The sequence below is a fragment of the Marmota monax genome, unplaced genomic scaffold (genome assembly GCF_021218885.2).
Source record: "Marmota monax isolate L192 unplaced genomic scaffold, Marmota_monax_Labrador192_F-V1.1 WCK01_AAM20220418_F8-fsc00001, whole genome shotgun sequence".
Lineage (NCBI taxonomy): Eukaryota > Metazoa > Chordata > Mammalia > Rodentia > Sciuridae > Marmota > Marmota monax.
The window spans coordinates 28,049,283-28,074,117 of NW_026693777.1; the positions used below are offsets into that span (position 1 = coordinate 28,049,283).

Below are 24,835 nucleotides of genomic sequence, written 5' to 3' on the forward strand. Positions count from 1 at the left end.
AAAGAATTGTAATACATTCCGTTGTCATATATAAATTTTTAAAAAAAAATTTTAAAGATGAAAAGATTAAAAATAATAGTAAATAAATAGTAATATGCCAATGTTTATTTCTTCATGTCAACAAATGAACCATTCAGGTGGAAGAGTTGAGAATGAGGGGGCAGGTCGTGTTAGGATGGTCCCCTCTGAGCCCAGCACCCTATGTGACAGTCCTAGTTACAGGCTCGTAAAGCCAATCCTGGACTGAGGATTCAGGGAGCATTAATCAGAGTAGGAGGGAGCATGGTCTTTGGTGGACTCTGAAGGCTGGGCTTTCATCCGTGACCCTGAATGGAGGTTGCAGTAATTGAGGAGACACATGAAATAGATTTTAATGACCAATCTGATGGGAACATGTCAGTAGGTTTCCTCAGAGATTTCCTTGGCATTTTTACCAGTTATGAATTTGACAACCTGAGGAAGGAAAGCATGCCTCACATAATACTTTTCTTTCCTTGCGATAAACTATTTGGCTGTTTTAACAGTTTTAATTCAGAATACACATATCCATCCAAGTACCATTTTCTAATATTCATCTCTAGTTAATGAATTTATCCAAAAATGATTATTTATCTTAGAAACTCAGAGCTCACCAACATAGCACTTTCTTTTTAGGAACCCTTTTTATGGAATTAAAAAGGAGCTCGTCAGAATTGTGATTGTTGCTGCCATATATTTGACTGCCAATATGGTAAAATCTACTTCTGATTTTTCCGCAGGAAGTTCTCAAACTGGTTTGCTCTCTGTCTTCCCAGGTACCTCCAGGTCATCAGTCACTCGATGTAAGCCAGGAGCCAACTGCCCCAGTTCACACGGTGGCATCAGTAGACAACTGTCTCCTTTATCTATCACTGAGGATTCTTCTGCTCCCATCCTTGAACTTCAGAGCCGAGGATCCTCTGGAGTTTGTGGACATAGAGTCGAGAGACAGAACAGATCAGGTATGTGGGTGACCTTCTCTTGAACAACATCTTGGTAGCTTTCTAATGAACCATGGAAGATCTTTCCCTCCGCACAGAAGGCAGAGACATTACGTGGGCTCTTAGGAGTGTGTTTGGGGAAGGTCCATCAGGTAGGAGGAGGAAAAATATGGGAAGTAGGTTGAAGCAATCTATTAGGGGTGTACAGTGTAGCAGAGAAGCTGAATACCAAATCCTGTAGTTGAAGAACTTAACACAGTGACTTCTAATGAAGTGTACAAGGTAGCTAGTTTTCTCATCTTCAAAATGTCAAAATCCTTTATCTCAGCTCAGGGATTCAGTAATAACACACTGTGCCCATTACAAAAAAGACAAAAACATCAATAAAATCACAGAATCTCTATCATCTTCATCAGGACTACCCGTCTCTGGTGCCCCTCTAGTTTTCCCAATTGTATACTTCCTGCAGGGAGGGGAATTCACTTGCCTCACTGATCAGCAGTTTCAGATCATTAAGTCTTTTAGCCCTTCCTCACATCCACCTAACCACCCACCAATGCTTGAGTCCCTGGGATTGCTAGCTAGATCTCATAACTATGCCGTGAGTTTCCCAACAAACTTCTCATTTCTAAAGACAGCTGGGTCTACGAGGCGGCTGCCCAAGACTGTTGCTTTTTGGTGGTGGATACCTTCTTTCTTGTCCCAGAGAATGCTCTAAAGTCCCAGGTTCATATTCACTTCCTTTCATATGACCATTTTTCCACCTTCCTGAAAAGAGAGAACAATTGTCTGTTAGCAAACACTTTCCTCTCTCAGAGGTCAGAGTGTCTCTGTGCTTTTGTCTATCCATTATCATCACTGTGGAAATGTTTCTGGTGTGTGTTTCTTTCTATCTGATGTTAGGTCTTCTACATGAATCCATGATCTCCTCCTCCCACCCTATTTCCCCTGCATTTACAAAGCCTCTCCCATGTGTTTCTTCACCTTGGCTGGCAATGTATTAAAATCTCTTTCATCTTCAAAACAGTGACAACAACAGCAGAAACAACAAAACACACCATCTAAAATAACAGGATGGTTAAAGAAAACAAACAAACCAGAATGTTGAGAAAATGGGCACAGTTTTTTTTTTTTTTCAGTAGAAAAAGGGTAACTCAGGAAATTCAATTAGGGGTGGGTGGTTGAAAAAAGGGGGATGGTAGTAGAGAAGATGTGAAGCCTCTTCTAAGGTCCTGCTAATTTAAGGATAGATTTTTATATAAGAGAAGGTGTTTTTTTTTTATTTTTTCAAAAATAGCCTATTTTTAAATGGTATCTGAGCAGACCTCCCCCCCCCAGGCTAAAACTCTTTAAAAAGTAAGAAAAAATGACACTTTCTTAAATCTTTATTAAGTTTTAATTGGCTTTAATAAATTTTAGTCATATTCCTATTGTCCCAGTTGTTTGCAAAACAGAATGTTCCAGTTAATTAAATATTCTGGTTAATAAAGACTTGTCCCATCTATCATACATGAATTACAAACTTTAAAACCATACCACTAAAGATCACCTCGAACATAATTTACTTTCTGTGATAATTAGAAGGAACTCAGGGACCTTCCAGTGCAGCAAAAAGAAGAGAGAAAAATAGAATAACATGAAAAGAAGCTCACCATGATTTCATGAATATGATGGTACTTCACCTCAAAATGAATCTCATATGCTAGATCTTACCATCCTTTGACAGATAAAGAATCTAAGGCTGGAATTAAGCACATACTCAGGGCTCTACAATTACAGTACTGGGACTTAAATACATGCTTCCAAAGTCCAGTGGCTTCTACCAGCAATCTGTATGATTTCAATAAAGGTTCATAGAAATGGGTAGAATTCCTAGTACACCCAATTTAGTGCTATATACAAAGCTATAAATCCAAGCAGGAATGTAGAATGTCTTTTTTTAAAGCAAACAGAAAAATGAAAGCTCTGGATACCCAATCCTTCTAGGAAATTAAATTAATCCTTTGTAAAATTATAGAAGCTGTCAAAATTAAATATGGTCGTCAAAAGAAAAACTTACCCATGACTCAGAAGGATTTAAGTTGTTACTGGTATTATTAAAAGCACCGTCCATTGTACAGTGGTGTTCCAAAAGCAATCTTCAAAGACGGTAAGGATGGGGACACATTTCATCTCAAAAGGATATTTACAACCTTTAATGAATCATTCCTCCCTTATAAACTAGTCCCTAAGAACAACAGGATCTGAAGTATAGTAAGGAAAACCTTTCTCTTATGTATCACCTCTCGTAAATCTCATACAAGACTGCCATTCCTGTCAGGAAACAGAAAATTTTCCCCAAACCATTTCTGAAATCTCCAGTGCTAAAATGGAATGCTAAAGACTAAAAGCCTAGACAGAATCAATATTCAGAATAAAAATCTGGGACCCTGGAAACCTCAAATACCCCTTAATGTCTCAGTTTTATCATCTATAAAGTGGGAACGATTGTACCTATTCAATAGCATCTTGTTTTTCCAGCTTCCCAACACAATAGTCTCTCATTCTACCTGCTTATTTACTCTAGTTTTCCTCTCTGCATAACCCACATGGACACAGAGGAAATGCTCAGAACAGTTATCAGGAACAGGTAGTGTCTGTACCTAGTGTAGGGAGCTGGCTCCCTTTTATTTCCAGACTCACCTCAATGCCACTGTATCATGGAAGTTTCCCCGATCTTCTGCTAGCTCTTAACAAGTGCTTCTCTGCCTTATGTGGACTCATATCTGTCAGAGTTGCCCCTGTCACACTGTGAGCTTAAGTCTTTCATCTTTGAACCCCTTGGAATCCAACTAGCTCCTGGTACAGTCTCCAAAAGATTTTGTTGAATAAATAAATAAAAGAATAAAGTTTTCATCTTTTGGAGCCCTAGGGCCTGAGAATTCAGTTGAGTTTTTAAGACTTAGAAGTCATGTAGTAATTGCTGTGTTCATACTTAACTTAGTTTATATTCCCAAATGAAGAATTCACTTTCAAAGCTTGCTTCCCCATCTCCCAAAATGATTATATCAGAAAGCCTTAGCTGGGTAAAGGTTTTTAACCCAGTGGGACAGTCATGCCAGGCTCATTAAACAGGAGGAACACTTTCAGCCACAGAGCAAGCAGGTTCTGGAGAGGTGATGTGAGAAGCCTCATCCACTATTAGTAACCTGTGAGCTGCACTGCTTTTGTTACCACCAGCGCAGGCCTTGTGCTCAAGGAGGGTTCCTGGGCATCCAAGGGAATCTTGCAGACAATTTTGCCTCCCTTCTCCAGGATTCTACCTTTGGAGGTCTCAGCTTGGGGACTCAGAGGGAACTCTGCTCCTGTTCAACTTTCTGCTAGGCATAGGAATTTATTATGTTGAACTAATTTTCTCCATCAGGGGAGATGGCCTTTATGATTGTCAATTGCAGAGAGCTTTGGCTATTTTAATGTGAGGAAAAAAAAATGCTACTAACTTTTCTTAGTAAATGTCAAAACACAAGGCAGAGCCTATTATGTTCCCAGAAATACATTAAATAGTAATTTGCTATGAGGTGGGAAATGGCTCTGTTATAGTCAGGATTTGCACTTGTTCTTGGGACACATTGTTTTTCAACTTAATAGTCATCTTTGCTGCAATTTTTTAAAATATCTCAGTGGAATATAAAAACAAATATTTATTTCTCACTCACTTTTCATGTTGGTGGAGCCTGGGCGGCTTCAGCAAGGTTCTGCTCATTCCCCCACATAGACTGAAAAAGCAACTTCTATTTAGGATTTTCCATTTTAGTGCTGGAGAGAAAGAGTAAAAGAGATGGTGGGGTCTTCGGATGCCTCTTAGAACTTCTGCTGGGAAGTGGTGTAACTCCCATCACTCATATGGGATTGAATCAGGCAATTCACATGGCCATGGCCAAAGTGTTTGGAAGAGAGGGTGTGCTCCCATAAGGAAGGGGGACCAGCATAGCATCTCCCATGTACATGAGCATCCTCAAGTGCTGGATAGCGTCCAGGTTCATGCTGTACCTTGTAGAGCAGAAATTATAAGAGAAAACAAGCCAGAATTATCAATCTCTTCTGATGGTAGTAGAAAAGAAAAACACTGGACATTCTGCCATCTTCCTCTTTGGTTGCATCCCTCTTTTTTAAGTTTCTGATGTGTTTGATTACTGTTTTGTAACCTGATTCCCACACATTTGTATTTGTATTCCTTTCCTGTTTTCAGGGGAAGATGGGACACAGACTCATCCTGAGAACAGCAGCCAAGAAAACAGAATCAAGGCTCGCTGCCTGTCCTGCACGTCCGTGGTTCTGAAGGCCGTCTGGGGACTCTTGATCATATTGTCAGTTTCTTCGTCTTGGGTTGGAACCACACAGATTGTAAAAATTACTTATAAGAACTTCTACTGTCCATTTTTCATGACATGGTTTTCAACAAACTGGAACATTATGTTTTTTCCGGTCTATTATTCTGGTCATCTGGCCACTGCTCAAGAAAAGCAATCTCCAATGAAAAAATTCAGGTAGGTTTCATGTTAAATGGCCAGTAGGGGATGTCTGGGAAAATATACATCTGTATGTATACATAGTTTCATCTCTTCACAATATGAGTTGAGTTCTTGGGGAGTGAGAAGCAGGGTCTGAAGTTGATAATGAACCCAAGAAAACAGCCCTCCCCTTAAAAAATTATGTCTACAACATGCCGGGCACTGAGCTGCTACTTATTTTTTTAATTCACCATCGGTAACAACACTTACCTCCCCTTTTTTTTTTCTCCCAGTACTATGGAATGAACACAAAGCCTTGCACATGCTAGGCAAGAGCTCTACCCCTGAGCTACATTCCCCAGCCCAACATTCACCGTTTTTTTAAAATATTTTTTAAATGTTGATGGACCTTTATTTTATTCATGTATTTATATGCAGTGCTGAGAATCAAACCCAGTGCCTCACACATACTAGACAAGCACTCCACCACTGAGCCACAACCCCAGTCCCTCAACATTCACCTTTTAAGATGGGGCTATTATCCCCATTTTGACACAACAGGAAACAGATTCAGAAAGGTTTAATGATTTGTTCAAGGTCAAACAGTTACAAATGATGGAACCCTGATTTAAATCTAGATCTGCTTATCTCTAAAAGCCATGTTTTTAAAAATCTCAATGTCTCAAATCCAGAGTAAAAAAAAAAAAAAATCTGAAAGATTCACAGTTTCAAAACATTTGCTCAATATCCCTGACACTACAATGCCTGAGCAGATGAAATGACCTAGGTTCATGCAGTGGGAGGTCTGGCCCTGGGCAACTTGAAAAGATTCCATTCTTTGCTGGCTGGGAGCTCATGTGGCCTTGTCTGTCTGTCTGATGGTCATGAGCAGTGGTGGCTGGGCTTCCTGGAATCTCGTAAGTTCTAGTGGTTGCTTCACACTGAGCCTGGCTTCTGCAGCTCCTCTTGGGGAGTGGAGGAAGTTGAGAGTGCTGAGGCAAACACAGCATTTGGCTCAACACTCTTTTGTGAGTGCACAGCTTCTTGGAAAGGAAAAGCCCAGAGATAAGCAATAACATCCAGAACAGCCCACTACGAGAAAACAGGGACCTTGGTGGAGAGCAGATGGGAGAGTGAGAGCTTATTGGTCTTCTGCAGAATGACCATCAGTTTGTCTTGCAGACACCAAAATAACCTTCCCAAGAGAAGAGAAATGCCTAACAAAAAGGATGACTGTTGTGATTGGTGCATTATAAGACTATTTCTAAGTGCTTAACAAACTGTGATGGGTCTCTCTCAAGTTACATTTCCTATAGCCAACCTGGAAGTACCTGGGAATACTATGAGCTATATGTGTCCATGACAACTCAATTATAATTAAATAATTTAAGAAGGAAACTTAGAATCAATATTGTCTGCTTTGGAAGAAAGAATAAATCCCCATATGTATTTGCAATTGCTCAAGATATTTTTATTCAATTCTATCAAAATAGACATAATCTTGAGGCATATTTTTTCCCATAACAGTATGTAATAAATTATAGCTGGGGAGCATCGTTATCAGAATAGTATCAGATTAAAATAGTGGTGTGTACCAGATAGCACTGTGTTCCACCTGAACATACCTGTGATTTAGATACACATGTTGATAAAAATGACAAAAGAGTCTAATGAAAAGAGTGGTCCAAGAAGATTTTAAAGCAAGCCAAGGTGGTTTTATCTAAGATAACACATTTGCAAAAGGCTATTGCTGTCAGAAATGATATTTGGGGAATGAGCTTCATCTTCTCCCCATCTCTCATGTCAGACTAACTCTGAACTTGGCAAAATCTGTGATTTGACAAGATACCTCCACCTGTTAGTGCAGGTAGAATGAAGTTGACTATTTCTGATCAAATAAGAAAGCTTTCATTGTTAAACACAGAACACTATTTTTGAAAGGATTGTTCTCTAGTGAGAACTATAAAGGAGTTGTCAGAAAATTCTTAGATCCTTGATCTGTTTTCCCTGTAGACTCATTAACACCATCTGCCAAGCAGGGACTCCCAAAGCTCCCAAAGGCAGAATGAGGGGAGATAGACTTAGTGTGAGACCGGAGACAGGAGTTCTCCCCTAGCACCAGAACTTCTGACAGTTTCTCTCCCAAATGGTATGAAAGCATTTCTAGTTTTATTTTCCCCCTATTACTTATATTAAAAGAATTTTCAATGTCCATTTGGAAGTAATTTTCAATGATTTAATCATTCCAATTGTATGCCACCAGAATTCAGTTGTCTCTGGTGAATTTGAAATTTATAAGAAAGAAGTTATGTCTCATAGTTTTAACAAGGTTATTTTCTTAGAGGGAATAAAAATTCTAGAACAAGTTAATTAGAGTGGCAGATACACTAGACTCTGCCAGGCACCTATGAAATGTGCTTTAAGTGCTATTTGGCATATAAGAAAGTATTCGATAACTAACCTCCATTCCAAGCTTTGCCACCTGTCAATGCCCCTTATCCAGAAATTTTGTTACCATCCCCCAAAGAGACCCACTGCTAATTGCTTCCCTATAAAAATCTTTTAAAATTTTATTTTATTTTAATTTTTTTAGTGTTCCCACTTCTTAGCACTTAGTGCTTACAGAGTATAAGGTTACACAAGTGATCTGGCATTTGGATAGTATTTTTCATTTCTGCAATAGTAGCAGAAATGCTAAATGGGCATAAGGTAGGTGGTGAGAATAAATGGGAAAAGAAAAGAGAACAATAAAGGAATGAGCACCTGACGCCAGGTAAGAAGAGTCTTTACTGGGCAACTGCATTTTACCAGCCTTTCTGTCCCTGGGCTTTTCCCATGGGACCCTATCTGGCTTCCCTGGGGAATCCAAGTGTTCCCTCACCTGCATCCCAAGTCTTTTCTTGAGGGCACTCAACCCAGTATGATGGTAGGAAGATCCACCGCTGCCTAGGGCCAGCGATAAGAAAAAGAAATCCTTGAATCAGAAATGGGTTTCCTTTTGGTCACTGACAAATCTGTATTTAAAAAGTTGCTCTGTGGTTATGGATGACAGAATAAACCCATGCCTCTCCACTCTGGCTCTCCATGACAGCTTCCTCATGGAGCAGAACCATCGGGAGCACAGAAAGCAGACCTTGTGCCCAAGCTGGTCTAGGCACCATGCTGCTGGTTCTATATGTGATGCTGCTCCAGAATAAGCTCCCACCCCCCACTCTCCCACTCCCCCACCCCTGCTTTAGAGAGGCCACTGATTTTCCTGAGTGTGTGAGCACATGTGATTTCTGTAGACTTTACAGAGGCTTTGCTTTGGGGTTATGTAATCCCATCATTGAAGTTGTGTCACTGTCAAGTTAAAATTTACCTTTGGGAAAATTTCATTTTCTTTTTATGAAAATTTTTCCTTTTTGGTTGTAACCCAATGAAAGTCAAACCACAATACATATCATGTGTACAATATGCACTTTTAAACCTTCCTGGAATCATTGACCTACAACTCCCAGGAATCTCAGCTGCTTGGAAGCCTCATTTATTGGGAGACTTGATATTTAAGGCTATATTCCCTGTGCTTAGGACCTTTATCACTCTCTCACTTTACGTGGCCCTCCTGTCAGGAAAGATACTTCACGTGTGTGAGGCAAACACTGGTCAGGGATCATTTTGGTACTTAAATTACTTTTTTTTTTTTTTGGTGGGGGGTTACCAGAGATTGAACTCAGGGGCACTCAACCATTGAGTCACATCCCCAGCCCCATTTTGTATTTTTTTTTAGAGACAGGATCTCACTGAGTTGCTTAGTGCCTTGCTGTTGCTGAGGCTGGCTTTGAACTTGTGATCCTCCTGCCTCAGCTTCCCAAACTGCTGAAATTACAGGCATTAAGTACAATGTTTGTCTTTAGTAAAAGCTGGAAAGAAACTAGTACCAGCACTCTCCACAGTTATGAAAATACATTTCATTATAAATGTTATAAATATGTCTGAATATTAATAACTCATTGCCTTGAACAAGATATTTACACTACTCTTGAAAATAAAATACTGGACACATAATAGCCACCCATAAATGCTTGGATGTTTGTGAACAACTGAGTGAAAAAAATTAAGCTAAATTCTCCAAGTGGCATGCCGGTTTTCATTCATACACATACTGTCATCTTACCACTTCCTTTAATGTCTGTATGTATCGCTAGCTTGAACAGTTTGATTAACGTGGCCCCATGGGCTTCATAGCCAATTTAATCAGAAATAAACAAATCAGAGGTTTAATTAAAGTGACTAGTTCCACACATTGAATTCAGATGATTCATCCAAAAATAGCAATGTATGCATATAAGCATACATTTCATAACTTAGTTTTGAATTTCATAACTTAGTTTTTACTGTTTTCAGGGTTATCACAGAGGCTTTCTCATTTTTCTGCCTTAATAATATGGATAGGAAAATAAATTAGTCAATTAAGCAGAGATATTAGAAGGAGACGCAGTAAATCAGGAATAACAAAACCCCAAGATGTGGCTTCACAGACACACGAGGCCCCCTGCTCCACAGGATTCTGGGAGTTGTCTGTGTCTGGTCACATGGCAGCTGCCATCTTGATCCTGTTGCATTTGCCCATTGGGAAAAAACTCTCCTTTCAATAGGTAGTCATTTCAGCAATTACTTATTTCTGTATTTCTCCAGGCTTCTCTGAGAATGTCCATAGACTGCCAAATGTCTGCCCTGGCAATCCCAAGGGAGTATCTGGGGAGGAGAGGGCCTATCTCTGTGCTGAAGAGCAGTGGGTTCCTTTCCAAGGCTCCCTGAAACACATATGTAGCAGAACTGGGTTCAGTATGTTCCACAGGTGAATGATAGACTTGAGTACACTCCTGCCTGACAATGGCTATGAAGAGTCAGCCAGACAAGAAGGATCCCCATTAGCATCTGCATATTAATCTCTTTTTTCTTTCCTAGGGAATGCAGTCGGATTTTTGGTGAAGATGGTCTGACGTTGAAGCTCTTTCTTAAAAGAACTGCTCCCTTTTCTATTCTATGGACTTTAACAAATTACCTGTACTTACTGGCTTTAAAGAAGCTGACGGCCACAGATGTCTCTGCTCTGTTCTGTTGTAACAAAGCCTTTGTCTTCCTGCTGTCGTGGATTGTGCTGAAAGACAGGTTCATGGGAGTGAGGGTAATAGCACACTAAATTCAATGCGTGATGCCTCCTTTGATTGTAAATCCTGCGTCAGGAGAGCTGCTTTGGTTCATGGAGTTTCTATAAAACTTTTCCCACTGAGTACAAATTGAAATTTGAAGATGCATTAGGAAGCCCCGGCAGTTACAACATCATGAAAGAAAAAAGGGATCATCCTACTGGGGAGTCAGCTAATTGCAACAGGAAGCACTAAAACAGACCAAGAAAATAAGTTCCATTTTTAGAATAGTTTTTAGGACTAATTTTTCAAATTAATAGTGTGATCAATATCTGTCTTCAGGAAAGAAGGGTCTGGGGAAATTAGCCACAGGAAAGATTATGATTTGCTGTTTTCAATCAACATATTTTGGGACACCCCTCCTACTCCTACCCAGATGGATTTAATTAATATTGGTGTAAGTAGATAAGATTACCAAACAGTAATTAAAGTCACTGGTAATAGCACAATGCTGTTAAAAGTTGCTATATTTCTAGTGTGACTAATCTAGAAATGGAACTGAAAGCAACAACTTGTACTTTGGTGTACAAATCCTTAATTGAACTGCATTAAATGTACACCAACCACTTCAGTTCTGAATTTATTCCTTTCAGAAGTAACATAGATTTAAAAAATAATAATAATAAATTTTGTAAGCTCCTTCTATGTTAGAAATAGATTGTTTGGTAACTATGCAAGTTTCAGGAGCCAGGTCTTATTCATTTAATCTGGCATGCTACCATGATGAAAATATCAAGACAACAGTTCCTTGGGAGGTCCAAATGAATAGCCTTTTACCAGAATATCAACATGATGCAGTTTCTTATCCTTTGAAAGAGATGGCTAAGATTGGATTTGAAATCTCTTTTACTGTCCAAATGCTGCTCTTGATGGCAATGATTCCAAGGTGTTTTTTCCCAGATGCTGAAATCAAAGTCCATATTGGAAAGAAAGTTTATGACAGCCATGAACCCTGAAAGCTTTCTTTTAAAAATAGCCAATTAAGAGTGCACAGTGATGTACACTTGTACTCCCAGCTACTCAGGAGGCTGAGGCAGGAGGATCTTTTGAGCCCAGGAGATCACTGCCAGCCTGGGCAACATAGCAAGAATTTGTCTCTTAAATAAATAAATAAATAACCAGTTAGAAAATTCTGATAGAATCTTGGGAAATGCTGAAAAATTTAGAACTGATGCTTGACATGAATACTAAGAAGAAAGCCAAGATGGCTTGATACCATTAGAATATACCAAATGTGATATCACATGCTCCACTAGCTAATCTTGATTTGACACCCAAATGGTTTGGCATTATGTATTTATACCTGACACACTGGTGCTGATTCTCTACCTCCAGGTACCCTGATGAGTCCTTTGTGAACAGGGACCTTTCCTATGTTGTCCACTGCTCCCTTTTTAGAAGAAGGGAAAGAAAGGAGATTGAGTGGCTTTTCTGCTCATTCAGCTACATATGGATACCAAAGTAAATCAATACACTATTAGATTTACCAGTGAGAAAAAACAATTGTATTAGAATGAATGAATGCATTTAACCATGGACCTCACTTGATGTAAGAAGTTGCATCAAAAAAAAAAAAAGGCACAATGTTTGAGACTTAAAAAAAATAACAAAAAATCAGCTGTGTAACATACATTAAATCACAGTTTTAAGACAAATGCCTATAGGTTACTAACCACTGCCATTTTAAATTTGGCATATGCAGTGGATTGAATGGTGGCTCCCAAAAGGATCTGTCCACGTCCTAATTTCCAAAACCTGTGAACGGGACCTTATTTGGAAAGAGAGTCATTGTAAATGTCATTAACTTAGGAATCTTGAGCAAAGAAGATCGCCCGGGATGATCTGGGGGGACCTAAATCCAACAACAATTGTCCTTATGAGAGACACACAGGAAAAAATACACATGGAAGAGGAGTTGTGATCACAGAGCAGTTATGATCACAGAGACAGAAACTAGAGTGATGTGGCCCCAAGCCAGGAGTGCCAGAGCAGCCACCAGAAGCTGGAACATACAAAGTATGTACTCTCACCTAGAGATGACTTTGGAAGCATAGCCCTGGTGGATTTTGAACTACTGACCTATACACTACTGTAAGACAATCAATTTCTGTTGTTTGAAGTCATCAATTTTGTGGATTTGTTTCCAGAAGTCTCAGGAAACTAACTCAGCATTTGTAAGAAATAAGATTTGATAGAAAAAATGTGAAGTAGCCAATAAGTATTAGCAAATAAATACATGCATAAATTAAGATATCATAGATGGCCAAACAGCAAGTAGTAGTGTCAGGCATGTTGGTCGAAGTCAGATATCTTTCTTTTTCAAGACAGGAAATGTTTCACTGCTCACCATGAAACATTTTTTATTGATGTTTATTGATGCCATGTTCCAGGAGAACGTCAAAGTGTGCTTTTAATGATGCTCATAATCAGGCCATGGAATATGGGAAGCACCACAACATATTAGCATTTTACCTTTTGACAGTCTCAGCAATTCCTTTTCTCCTAAGACATATAGAGAACATGTATAATTAGGTCATTTGAGAAATTAAAGGTCGGCGAATGCAGCACCGACAACATCAATGCTGCTTTTATTGCCGGTATCTATAAATAATCTAAAGCTCAGCCCTGCCCGATGCCGTGCCACTGGACTCTCTTAAAACAAAAAAGCAAAATGCAAAACAAAACAAAAAACAGTTAAACAAAAAAACCTGTTTTCAGTCATCAGGTGGAAACCTGTCTTCTATACCATTGAACTAGAAACTTCAGCAATGTTGATATTAAAAACACTAACTGGGTGGGCTGGGGCTGTAGCTGAGTAGTGGAGTGCTTGCCTAGCATGTGTGAGGCACTGGGTTCAATCCAGTGTCACATATATATAAATGAATAAAATAAAGGTATAAAACATACAATTATATTAAAAGAAAAACAACACTTACTGGTTTACCTGTCAATATTATTTTTTATTTTTTAAAAAAACTTTGTTTTAAAATATATTGTGCACCTTAATTTTTTTAAAAAAGCACATATTTTCGTGGCTTATATTAAAGATTCAGGAGTTTAGAGACAAATGGTCATTGGTTTGTAATTATAATTTGCTTGGCCCCAAGAATGACATTTAAGACAGAAAGCTGTGACCTCCCTTACTTTTATTTTTTCATGTCAAAATAATTCCACAGAGAGAATAGAGGACGCTTTAAGTAATAAGATCAGTAAATACGGGTTTATCTGGACCATCAGTCAGCATTATTCATATAAAATGAATTAAGCATTATGAATAACTTGTTAATATTTTGTTTCTTAGGAATAGATTCAATTACAGATGGAAAGGTAATATATTGCACATTATTTTCCATTATAAAATCATTTCCCCTAATTTACTGGTAATGTTTATGAGCAGTTTCTTGCAGCTAATTTATGATCATCCCATGGAAATCAGTGAATTTCTGATATTTCTGATAAAGATTACAAAACTGTTGGAAGGTGATAATCCAGCTCTTGCAACTTTGAATATGGGTATTTTCCCATCTCTGAGATCCTGTCTTATTTATCTATAATTTTTAAATTTATGAGAACCTGAAAAACTATCACCACTGTAATGAAAGGAGGTTATTGGGGCTGGGGTTTGGCTCAGCACTAGGTGAGTATGAGGAGACCCTGGTTTCCATCCCCAGCACCACAAAAACAAAACTAAAGAACATTCTTTCTAAGAGAAATGAGCCACTGGGTAAAAGTTTTCTTCTCAGTTGCTGGTGTCTCTTTCACTTCAATGAAAAGTATGTTAGACTGAGAAGTTAGAAACCTTTTTTTCAGATTCAGTTCCTCCCTTAAATTTTGTATTATTATGTCAAATGTTTTCTTTCATTTGAAAATTTCCTTGAAGATATGGAGAAAATTGGTGGTTGGAGAAAGGTTCAGCAGACCCCAATTTTCTTAGCAGATAAGAAATCAATGTGTCCCTTCATCTTGGTACCCACATATTTTCAGCCATATGTGGACCCCTAGGGAGTTAATTTCCCAAAATGTGACTGTTCTGGAGTCTTTCCTTGACCCACCGAGAACTGACTGAAGTATGTCAGTTATACTGAATCTTTCATTGCCTAAGCTGTACTTTGAATTCATTTTTTTTTAAATTTTTTGTTATTTTTAGTTATACATGACAGTAGAGTATATTTTGACATATCTACAAACATGAAGCATGTCTTATTCTAATTAGGATCCCAGTCTTGTGGATGTACACGAGATGTTGAAATTCACAGTGGTGTATTTATATATATTCATAGGAAAGTCATGTTAGTTTCATTCCACTGTCTTTCCTATTCTTATGGCCTCTCTCTTCCCTTCATTCTCCTTTGTCTAATCCACTGAACTTCTATCCCCTTCCCCATCACCTTGTTGAGTGTTAGCATCCATACATCAGAGAGAACATTTGGTCTTTGGTTTTAGGGGATTGGCTTATTTCAATTAGCTTGATAGTCTTCAGATCCATCCATTTACTGGCAAAGGTCATAAAGTCATTCATTTTTATAGCTAAGTAATATTCCATTGTGTATATATACCACATATTCTTTCCTCCATTCATCTGTTGAAGTGTACCTAGTTTGGTTCCATAGTTTAGCTATTGTGAATTGAGCTGCTGTAAACATGGATGTAGCTGTGTTACTGTAGTATGCTGATTTTAACTCCCTTGGATATATACTTAGGAGTATTATAACTGGGTCAAATGATAGTTCCATACCTAGTTTTTTGAGGAATCCCCTACTGCTTTCTAAAGTGGTTGCACCAATTTGCAGTCCTACAGCAATGTATGAGCTGCACTTTGAATTGAGATCCTCCCTCCTCCCACCCCCCCATCCCCCTGCAGAGTGCTATAACAGGACAATAGAGTTGAGTAGCTACTGACTGGTGCTGATATTACATTCTAAAATAAGATTCCAGGTACTTGGGTAACTGCTCATTCATGTGCAGTGAAGACTTCTCCATCAAGGACCTTCATGTTTCCCAGGGCAGAGCTTCTCATCCCTCTCTTGAAAGGACAACCACCTGGGAGTAGAACCAAGAGAGTAGAAAGCTGGGCTGTGACTGCTCTCAGATTGTATGCCCAAGATGAATCCCTAACTCCATCACAAGGTACAATCAGGTGCCCACCTCCACATGTATCCTGCAGTCTCTCCTAATGGGATTTCTTTCCCTCTTTGCTATTCAAATGTCCTTTGAGATCATTTTAAAATGGATTTTATTCTTATGAGAAGACATGTGAGGGAAAAAGGCGTTCAGAGGCCCAGCACCCATTGAATTCACCAATGTGTGAGGGACTCCCTCTCTTCCCCTTCACATGCACAGCATCTGACTGCTTTAATCAATCAATAGATTGCCCAGCCCAGTTCAATTTCTTGCACTTCAGCTCTTGTTTGGTTTAATTGGATCTGAGTAAAGGAGATAGTTCTTCACAGAACCTTAAATATGATATGTGCAAAAGTTTAAGGATGCTGTTCTTTGAAAATGGATCTATCTAAATCCACTCATAGGTGCGGCTCTCATTGACCAAGCTGTTAGTGTGTATCTTAGTTACAACTGTTTACCTGGAGCCTTGAACTTCAGTATAGCCACTGCCAGCAATATAGTGTGAGACCTGCATTTTGGGAATTGCATTTGGCTTTGGGATTCCAGGGTTGCAGTGTGAACTAGTGAAGCTCCTCTGTGCTCATCCAGCTTCAAAAATCAGATTAACCTCAAAACAAAGTAAGGAAACATGTTTTGGTTCAATTGCTCACTTAGACCTGTAAGTTCCTCAAAGAAATACTGTGGAAATAACATTGAATTAAAGGTTCATTTCAATCCCTTGGGCCCTAAAAGATCTGGTATTGCTAGGAAAATAATAATTCTGGAAACCATCTGTGAATGGGAAACACAGTGAAGGGAATGAGGTTAGTCACCTTCAAGGAGATACAGAGAAGAATAAGACCCTTGGGGCTTTTGAGGTCCTCAATGGAAAAAAAAGAAGACACAAGAAAGGAAAAGCATTCTGAAGCCAGGTGCTTCTCTAGCCTTTTTCTTTACAAACTTTTCTTTTTTTATGAAAGGTAAAGGAAACCTAGCTTTTATGTGGGGTCTCAGGTAAGTATTTAGGGCAGTGATATCACCAAATATCTCTTTGGTCTTTCAGAACAGGCTTAAATGACCTCAAGTCCACCTCTGTCCTTAAAAGTTGACCCAGAAAACTCTCTGAGAGGCTGAGATGCAGAAGAAGGTAGATGTTTCACAAGGTTGTTACTCACCAGTCATACTGGGAAAATGGGCTAAATAAATCCCATTTGGGGGGTATACTCCCGAGGTGGGAACACCTAAAGGACAAAAAACAGGGAGGTTCAGGATGTTAAACCTGGAAACATTAGCAGCTTGGTGTCACTACAGTTATAAACATTCTTATTTAAAGTCAATTAAGATCGTAGTAGTGGTGGGTTTTATTATTTAGACACTCCTGGTTGGTTAAGAGGTTGGAACTGGACTAGATTATGAGGAGAGTCACCACTTTTCAGAAGCCAAATGAATGGCATCACTAGATGGCACATTTCCAGCAGGAGGGGATCCTCATGAGTACCAAGAAGTCTCAGAAGCATCTCTATTTTGGACACCTTATGCATGAGCACATACCAGCACTGTTGACATAGAATTTAAGATACTGGCTTCCTGAAGATGCATTTCTGGTGTGTTAAGCACAAAAAGAGTCATTTCATGTGTTTCTGTTGAGAGAGAGAACTGGCTATTATTCCTTCTTTGATGATGATGGATTCTGAAAATGCAGGTGATTCAGATCTGCTTAGGTCATTTGTTCTCTGGACATTTAAAAAGTATTTACTCTCCAGCGTAAAAGAAACAGTGCCAGGGAGAGGGAAGTTCATTGGATTAGACAAAGGGGAATGAAGGGAAGGGTTGGGGGATGGGAATAGAAAAGATAGTCAAATGAATAGTCATAACTTTCCTATGCTTATATATGAATACACACAGTGAAACTCCACATCATATACAACTACAAGAATGGGATCCTAATAAGAATAGGTTTTACTCCATGTATGTATATATTAAAATCCACTCTACTGTGGATTTTAAAAATAACAAATAAAAATCTAAAAACTAAAAGAAAAAAGAAATTCATATTGAAATACAGAATTGTTAAAAAAAAAAAAAAGTAAAGCAACAAAAAATAATAAAAATAAAAAATAAAGTGCCTAGCAGAGCCATTCTGGAGCATATAACCAGTTGCTCCAAATAGATCTTCCCCTCAACTTTTTCTACATTTTCAAGATTAATTGAGGTCTGTTCCTTTAGTTCGAGCTGTGTAGATAGGAAATATATCGAGGCTTTCTTAAAACATGCCATAGAAATTTTGTCCTAGCAGATAGTTGTAAAAATTTTTTTAAATGTGGGAGATGATTTATCTTTCCCCTCATCTAATATGTAACCCATAAATTATTGCCTGTACCACGGAGAAAAGGTTTTTCTATCATTTCAAATATTCAGATTTTCATGCTTTCAGAATTTAACTAACAATGTTGTCTAGCCCCCTGAAGTGAAAAATACTTCTCTCCATGAGAGCAATTGAGAGAGACACTGGTGTAATTGATATGTCAATTTTAAGTGGTCCCGGAGAATATTTTCACAAGCACTTGAACCTAAAGACTGATGGAGATCTTTAAAAGGCTCACTATGCCTATAATTTTGAATTGCTCTAAGATTATTTACTCTTTAGCCATATCCAATTCCTATCTTGAGAAAACTTAGATACTTCATGCAAATATATTTTTGCTAATGGCTTATTCATAAAAGGAAGACTTCTCACCTCTGTGCATATCCCGGGGATAATTGCATTACATGTTTGTCATTTTCTATGCAGGGTTTTTGTTTTTGCTATTTCTTTTTTAAAAAAAATGTAGTTGTAGTTGGACAGAAGGCCTTTACTTTATTTATTTATTTTTATTTGGTGCTAAGAATCAAACCCAGGGCCTCATATGTGCTAAGCAAGGACTCTGCCACTGAGCTATAGCCCCAGTCCTGGTTCTTTTTTTGTTTTGTTTTTAAATGTGTTGTTTGTTTTCATGATTCCTTAAATCCAGAATTACATATTATACACAATAGCTTAAACATAAATATTATTTATTATAGAATAATTTTAATATGAAATAGCATATCATGTTAAAGTTCATTGGGATTAATACCATGTTCATTAGCCATGTCTTGTAGTAACCACATGATTATTTGACCAAGAAAATACAATCAAGGGTTAGCCAAAACAAAATAAATATCAATTCAAATTCATTATCTTTCCAGTTTAGTCTTATGAAGGAAATCTATTTATGTACATGAGTACTGTAGCCAATGAACATTATTCAAACACAAAAATCAGAAAATGCCAGTCTGCTGTGCCTTTTTTTTTGTTGTTGTTGTTGTTTTTTCATGAAATCAGATTGCCCCCAAAATGGTTGCAAATCCATGGCTGAACTATAAAACCCCAAATTGAGGGAAATGATAACCCCCACAGAATTCCCAGGTGTAGATAACCCCTTCACCACGTTTATTTATGAGTCTATTACTTCTTAGTTGGAAAATTTCCTTGACACCTCCATGGTGCACATATTAAATTCTATTCCTTGTAGTTGGAGGTAGAATCTAAGGAGAACACACATGTGGCAGTTTCAGAGAATGTGATATTTACTCAGCAAGAGAAACACCTCCCATCAAGCAGCCTCATGGATAATGTGTTGTGAAGATGGTTTTTCACCGCTGACACGTTGGAATCTATACTCAAGTCATCTGCTGTTTTTCATAAAGGGAACTTCAGTATGGAGCTACTCTGTAACCACCCGTGCACTGGCCCTTGCTGGTCATTAAGAAGAGCATTGCTCTCGCAGCACCTGAAGTATAGGCCATCAAGAGCACACACATCCTGATTAGCCTCAAGTCTAGTCCCATGTCAATGATCTAAATTTTGTTATTATAAATAACTCCCTAATAATGTTAAAAGGGCTTGAAAAATCACATATGTGCAAAAGCTGTCTGCAGAGGACTCTATTTATTTGGAATACTCAGAACTGAAGCTTAACATGTTAATCTCCAATTTGCTCACAAATTTTCAACTTGATTTTAAAGTCAGTGAGGAAGTGACATATTGTTCCCTATTCCAGGGTTATTTTACTCTTTGCTGTAAGGCTGAAATGTTTTCCAGTAGAACCAATTGAGGACAATTAAAAAAACAGATGTGAACCAGCGTTGTACCAAGGGAGTGGACTCCTGTTTCAAATGCATCAGGGACCTTATCATTTCACAGTACACCATTATGACCTCAGTCCAATTATGAAATATTTCACTTTATGTAGTTAATGAGTGCTTCAGCATAATTAAGTTAAATTATCTTTCTGTGGTGTATCTAAAAAATTGAATTCATTTAAATGTAGACAAAAGGAAAAAGTGGCCTCCATTTGACATCCCAAGTGACAGAGCACATTCAATTTACTCCTGTATAAACCCCTAAAAGAGGTTATTCAGTTTCTTTTTTGCCCTTGGTCTACGTTTTGCCCCTTAGCTGTATCAAAATGACGTCTCCTTAATCAAGTCTTAGTTATGTTCAGATCTTTAGAAATGTGAATTGATTCAAGAAGCTGATTAAAATGTATGCTGAATTGTTTGAAGAAAAAAAAATACAATATAGATGAAAATACTTAGAAGTGACTTCCTGTTGAATCCATTTCATCAGAATGGATGTTAATTTCAAGGAAGTTGCATTAAAAAATTAAACTAAAATTACCATTTCTTAATTAGAATGTGAATCGCTTTTATATTCTAGTCCTGAATGTCCCATGAGCATACCGATTTACTTTTAATACTGACCCTTCTTATATGTAAGCAGTAATATAGACAAGGTAATTAAATATAAGGAAATATTTAGCAACCTTTGTGAAGCCTTGTGTTACTTGATTATACAGAGACATAATTTTTTGTTTCTTTCCATTCTATTTGACAGATAGTTGCCGCAATAATGGCAATTACTGGCATTGTCATGATGGCATATGCAGATAATTTCCATGCTGATTCCATCATTGGTGTGGCATTTGCAGTCGGCTCAGCCTCAACGTCTGCATTATATAAGGTATGTTGTGCACCTTATTTTGTAATCAGCTGTCACTCATAGCCTAGATTTAAGCAAAAAAGAAAGGAAATAAAGTGAAAACTTTGGTTAGAAAAAAAATAGATGCATTTAAATAATAATGATATCATATATTGAGTGCTTGCTATGTGGTTGGCACCTGCCAGAGAATTTCAACTTTGTCAACACAACTTTATGAAACATAGATACATATTTCCCACTTTTCAGATAAGGAAGTTGAAGCTTTATAAGATTAAGTAACTTTCCCAGGGTCACATAGCCAGGAAGCAACAGATTGAAACTCTAGACCAGTCAATCCCTCAGCCTGTGCTCTACACTCCAGCCCCTCAATTATCAAATCGTTGTAGCTGGTATGTAGGAAAAGCTTGATCTCCCCTTGTGCTTCTTTCAGTTAACTATATGGTCATTATTTTAACTCCAACAAGGTATTATAAATAATAAAGAAGCTGTCCCTTGAGAGATGCTGTCTACCTGTTGATTCCAGGCCTCAGAAGCCCACATCATTAGCAAAATAGAGACATTCTTTTTCTCTCTGAGCCAGGGTCTGAGTCTGATCTCCCCAATCTTTTTCTACTGAGTTCCCAGCCATCCATGAAAATTCTACTCGAGCGAGGGTCATTGTAGCCACCTTCAGAAGTGAGGACTCAGGGAGAAGATCTCAAAGCTTGTTCCAAAAGAGCTTTACTTTTTTTTTTTTTTTAATTTTTAATTTTTTATTGTGGGTTGTTCAAAACATTACAAATTTCTTGACATATCATATTCCACACTTTGATTCAAGTGGGTTATGAACTCCCACCTTCACCCCATACACAGATTGCAGAATCACATCAGTTACACATCCATTGATTTACATACTGCCATACTAGTGTCTGTTGTGCTCCGCTGCCTTTCCCATCCTCCACCCTCCCCCCTCCCCACCTCTCCCCTCCCCTCCCCTCCTCTCTCTCTACCCCCTCCACTGTATAACCCTGAGGGTCTCCTTCCATTACCATGCAATTTCCCTTCTCTCTCCCTTTCCCTCCCACCTCTCATCCCTGTTAAATGTTAATCTTCTTCTCCTGCTCTTTGTCCCTACTCTGATCTTAGTTACTCTCCTTATATCAAAGAATACATTTGGCATTTGTTTTTTAGGGATTGGCTAGCTTCACTTAGCATAATCTGCTCTAATGCCATCCATTTCCCTGTAAATAAGAGCTTTACTTTTAAGAGCCAGCTTTCTGGATGTATCTACAGGACAATTCCAATTTTACCTCTCTCAGTGTTTCATTAAGACAAGCCTCTTTGGAAGACACAAAATACCCTTTGCATTCCTCCTGGAGGTCTGTTTTGACTATTCACCACCACTGCAGCTCAGAGGGCATGAGGTCTATTTCCATACTGACATTTCTTGGCCCACTGATTCTGTGTGACAAGTTTGACAAGTGTTCACTCATTCGCTATTAGTATCTAACTTGCTTCCGGACAGAAACTCCACCAAAACGTCGAATGTGGCCAAGAACTGGCACATGCCAGGTTCTCTTAAGTCTTTCAATAGAAAAATAAATAAATAAATTCAGTTGAAATAAAAAAGCAGTACTTGAAATTGCTGTGTAATCAGGATAGTTCTCTTACGGAGAGAATTCTCCTGACCACATTACAGAATATTTTCATTCTGGGATTGGGAATAGTTGCTAAAAAAATGCACAAAATCCTATGTGGATAATAATTTCAGGCAGAAATAATCTGCTTCAATCTATATTATTTTGATAAAATTAGTAAAGGGAGAGAGGGGTTAGGGAGCTAAGAAATAAGACGCCAGGCCTGGCTTCTTCCCCCAGACTGTTCTGAGACAGATTCGCTTCTCCTTGCCATCTTACAATCCATAGGGGGGGAAAGTTTTTTTTTTTAATCCACAGAATAACATAATGTTTGTGAAGACATTTTAAGCTCAGAAAGAAAAGTGCTTATAAAGCCAAGGCATCATTATTTCTCTCAACCACATAAAATTATAGGCTTTCTGTCCAATTTAGCTTTCAGTATTTGTCAAAATAAGAATAAAAGGAGCCCCATGTTTGAAAGGAAGAATCGATGGCATCTCAGTCATTGAAAATTTTTCTGGACTTAGGGTACTCTTATTTATCATGTACCCTCTGCCCATCCAGAGGGTTGTGCTTCACATAGTGTACAGTACCCCAGCGATTTCCTACACCATAAGGAATTTATTCAGTGGCTATTTTTGTCTTCTATAAAGGATATAAGGCACTTTAATATCTTGTCTCAACGTCCCATTTAGTGCCATGGAGATGACAGGAAAGGAAGACATGGAAGATAAGCTGTGAGCTGGTTAGTCCACTGTGTAGGTGGATAGAATCCCCATCTCTACTCCAGCAAAGTGTTCCCAACTGTGTGGCTGAAGAGTTTCTTTCCCATTCAGGTTTTGTTTAAGATGTTCCTTGGAAGCGCCAACTTTGGGGAAGCCGCACACTTTGTCTCCACCATGGGTTTCTTCAATTTGATCTTCATCTCCTTCACCCCGGTCATCTTGTATTTCACCAAGGTGGAGCACTGGTCCTCGTTTGCAGCTTTGCCATGGGGCTGTCTCTGCGGAATGGCTGGACTATGGCTAGGTAAGTGTCCTCAGGTTTGGGCTTCTCTTTCCTACGTCACTCGACCTTTCCTTAGATAGATTATCACAGCAGGATTATTCCCTTAGATACCTCTGTGCTCTATTGGCCAAACTTGCATTGGTTAATGTCATGGAATTTTAGGAACTTCTTTGAAGGTTTTGGTTTGATTAGATCAGCCATCCAACTGGTGTGCCTGCCATGGGTGTGCCTGCCCAGGCCACTGTCTTCACCACTGACCTTCAAGCAACCTCATCCATCCAATCTTGTGACATACTGTGTGATTTACATGTTCTATGTCTGCCACAGTGTGTTGGGGGAGGTCAAAGAATAGATGACAAATTGAAGGAACGTAAAGTGGTTCAAAATGGCCAGAGCACCAGGCTCAGGAGAGAGAGAAGGAGTGGCATTCAAGAGGGAAGCAGCTCATGCAGGTTCTGGAAAGCCATATTGAGGTTTGGATTTTTTATATATATTTATTTTTTAGTTGTAGTTGGACACAATACCTTTATTTCACTTATTTATTTTTATGTGGTGCTGAGGATCGAACCCAGGTTCTCGCACCTTCGAGGCAAGCGATCTACCACTGAGCCACATCTCCAGCCCAAGGATTGGATTTTAAATCCACTTAATATTTAATCAGGGAGGTGTATTAAACAGCTGTATTAAACAGCTCACTCTGCTGAGCCTGGAGAAAGAGTTTGCAATAGGAAGCCCTCACCAGGAAAGAGAAGAAGGCGGCATGAGCTGAGCTTGGTAGTCCAAGCAAAGCAGAATGTGCCTCGTCAAGGGCCAAGAAAAAGCCACATGGAGTCTTTTTAATGTCTTCCCTCCCTGCGCCCTGGAACTCTGGGGCTGTCTGCCTCAGCTGAGCTCTGGGCTCCCACTTTTAATCTGTGCTACTGCTGTCACTTCATGCAAGAGGAACCTGAAAAAATAATGAGCCTGCTCTTCTCTCACCAAGCAGTCGAAAAACAGCAACAACTCAATGTCCCCATGCCTGTTTACTCAAAATCAAATCATTTGCATTCTGCTCCCCTTTCCACATACTGCCCAAGGTCAGCCTCTTTGCCTGCTCCACAGTTACCCGCCACACTCAACCTGCAGGACCTCTGCCAACCCTCAGCTGACCTTCTTTACCAAGGTGATGTGATTTGAAATAGTAGCCATACTGCAATTCCAGAGAGAAAAAAATGTCCTGATTCTATGATTAGGTCATCTTTTTCCACTCCAACCCAGGAGAAAGAAGTCTTAGACGGGAAACAAGAGAGGAATCAAGTATTAATTGCTGGTCCCTTGAGTTCTTCTTTTCAAGGCCAAAAATGTATGGTTATCATCTCTCATTACCTCTGCTGAGTTGAGTAGAAATCAATAGCAATGTTTCCTTATGACCAAAATATCCTCATAAAAACCACCTAGAATATTTCCTGGC

General features: G+C 38.8%; 1 protein-coding gene across 2 annotated transcripts in view; it reads left to right on the plus strand.

The window, feature by feature from the left end:
- Slc35f4 (solute carrier family 35 member F4) overlaps nt 1-24,835 on the plus strand; it is a 253,271-nt gene that overhangs the window by 223,463 nt on the left and 4,973 nt on the right. For both annotated transcript variants that reach the window (XM_058584636.1, XM_058584638.1), the window contains exons 2-6: nt 795-980; nt 5,188-5,485; nt 10,400-10,619; nt 20,657-20,782; nt 23,214-23,406. In XM_058584636.1, coding sequence (XP_058440619.1) covers nt 795-980; nt 5,188-5,485; nt 10,400-10,619; nt 20,657-20,782; nt 23,214-23,406 — 1,023 coding nt within the window. The remainder of the gene's footprint in view (nt 1-794; nt 981-5,187; nt 5,486-10,399; nt 10,620-20,656; nt 20,783-23,213; nt 23,407-24,835) is intronic.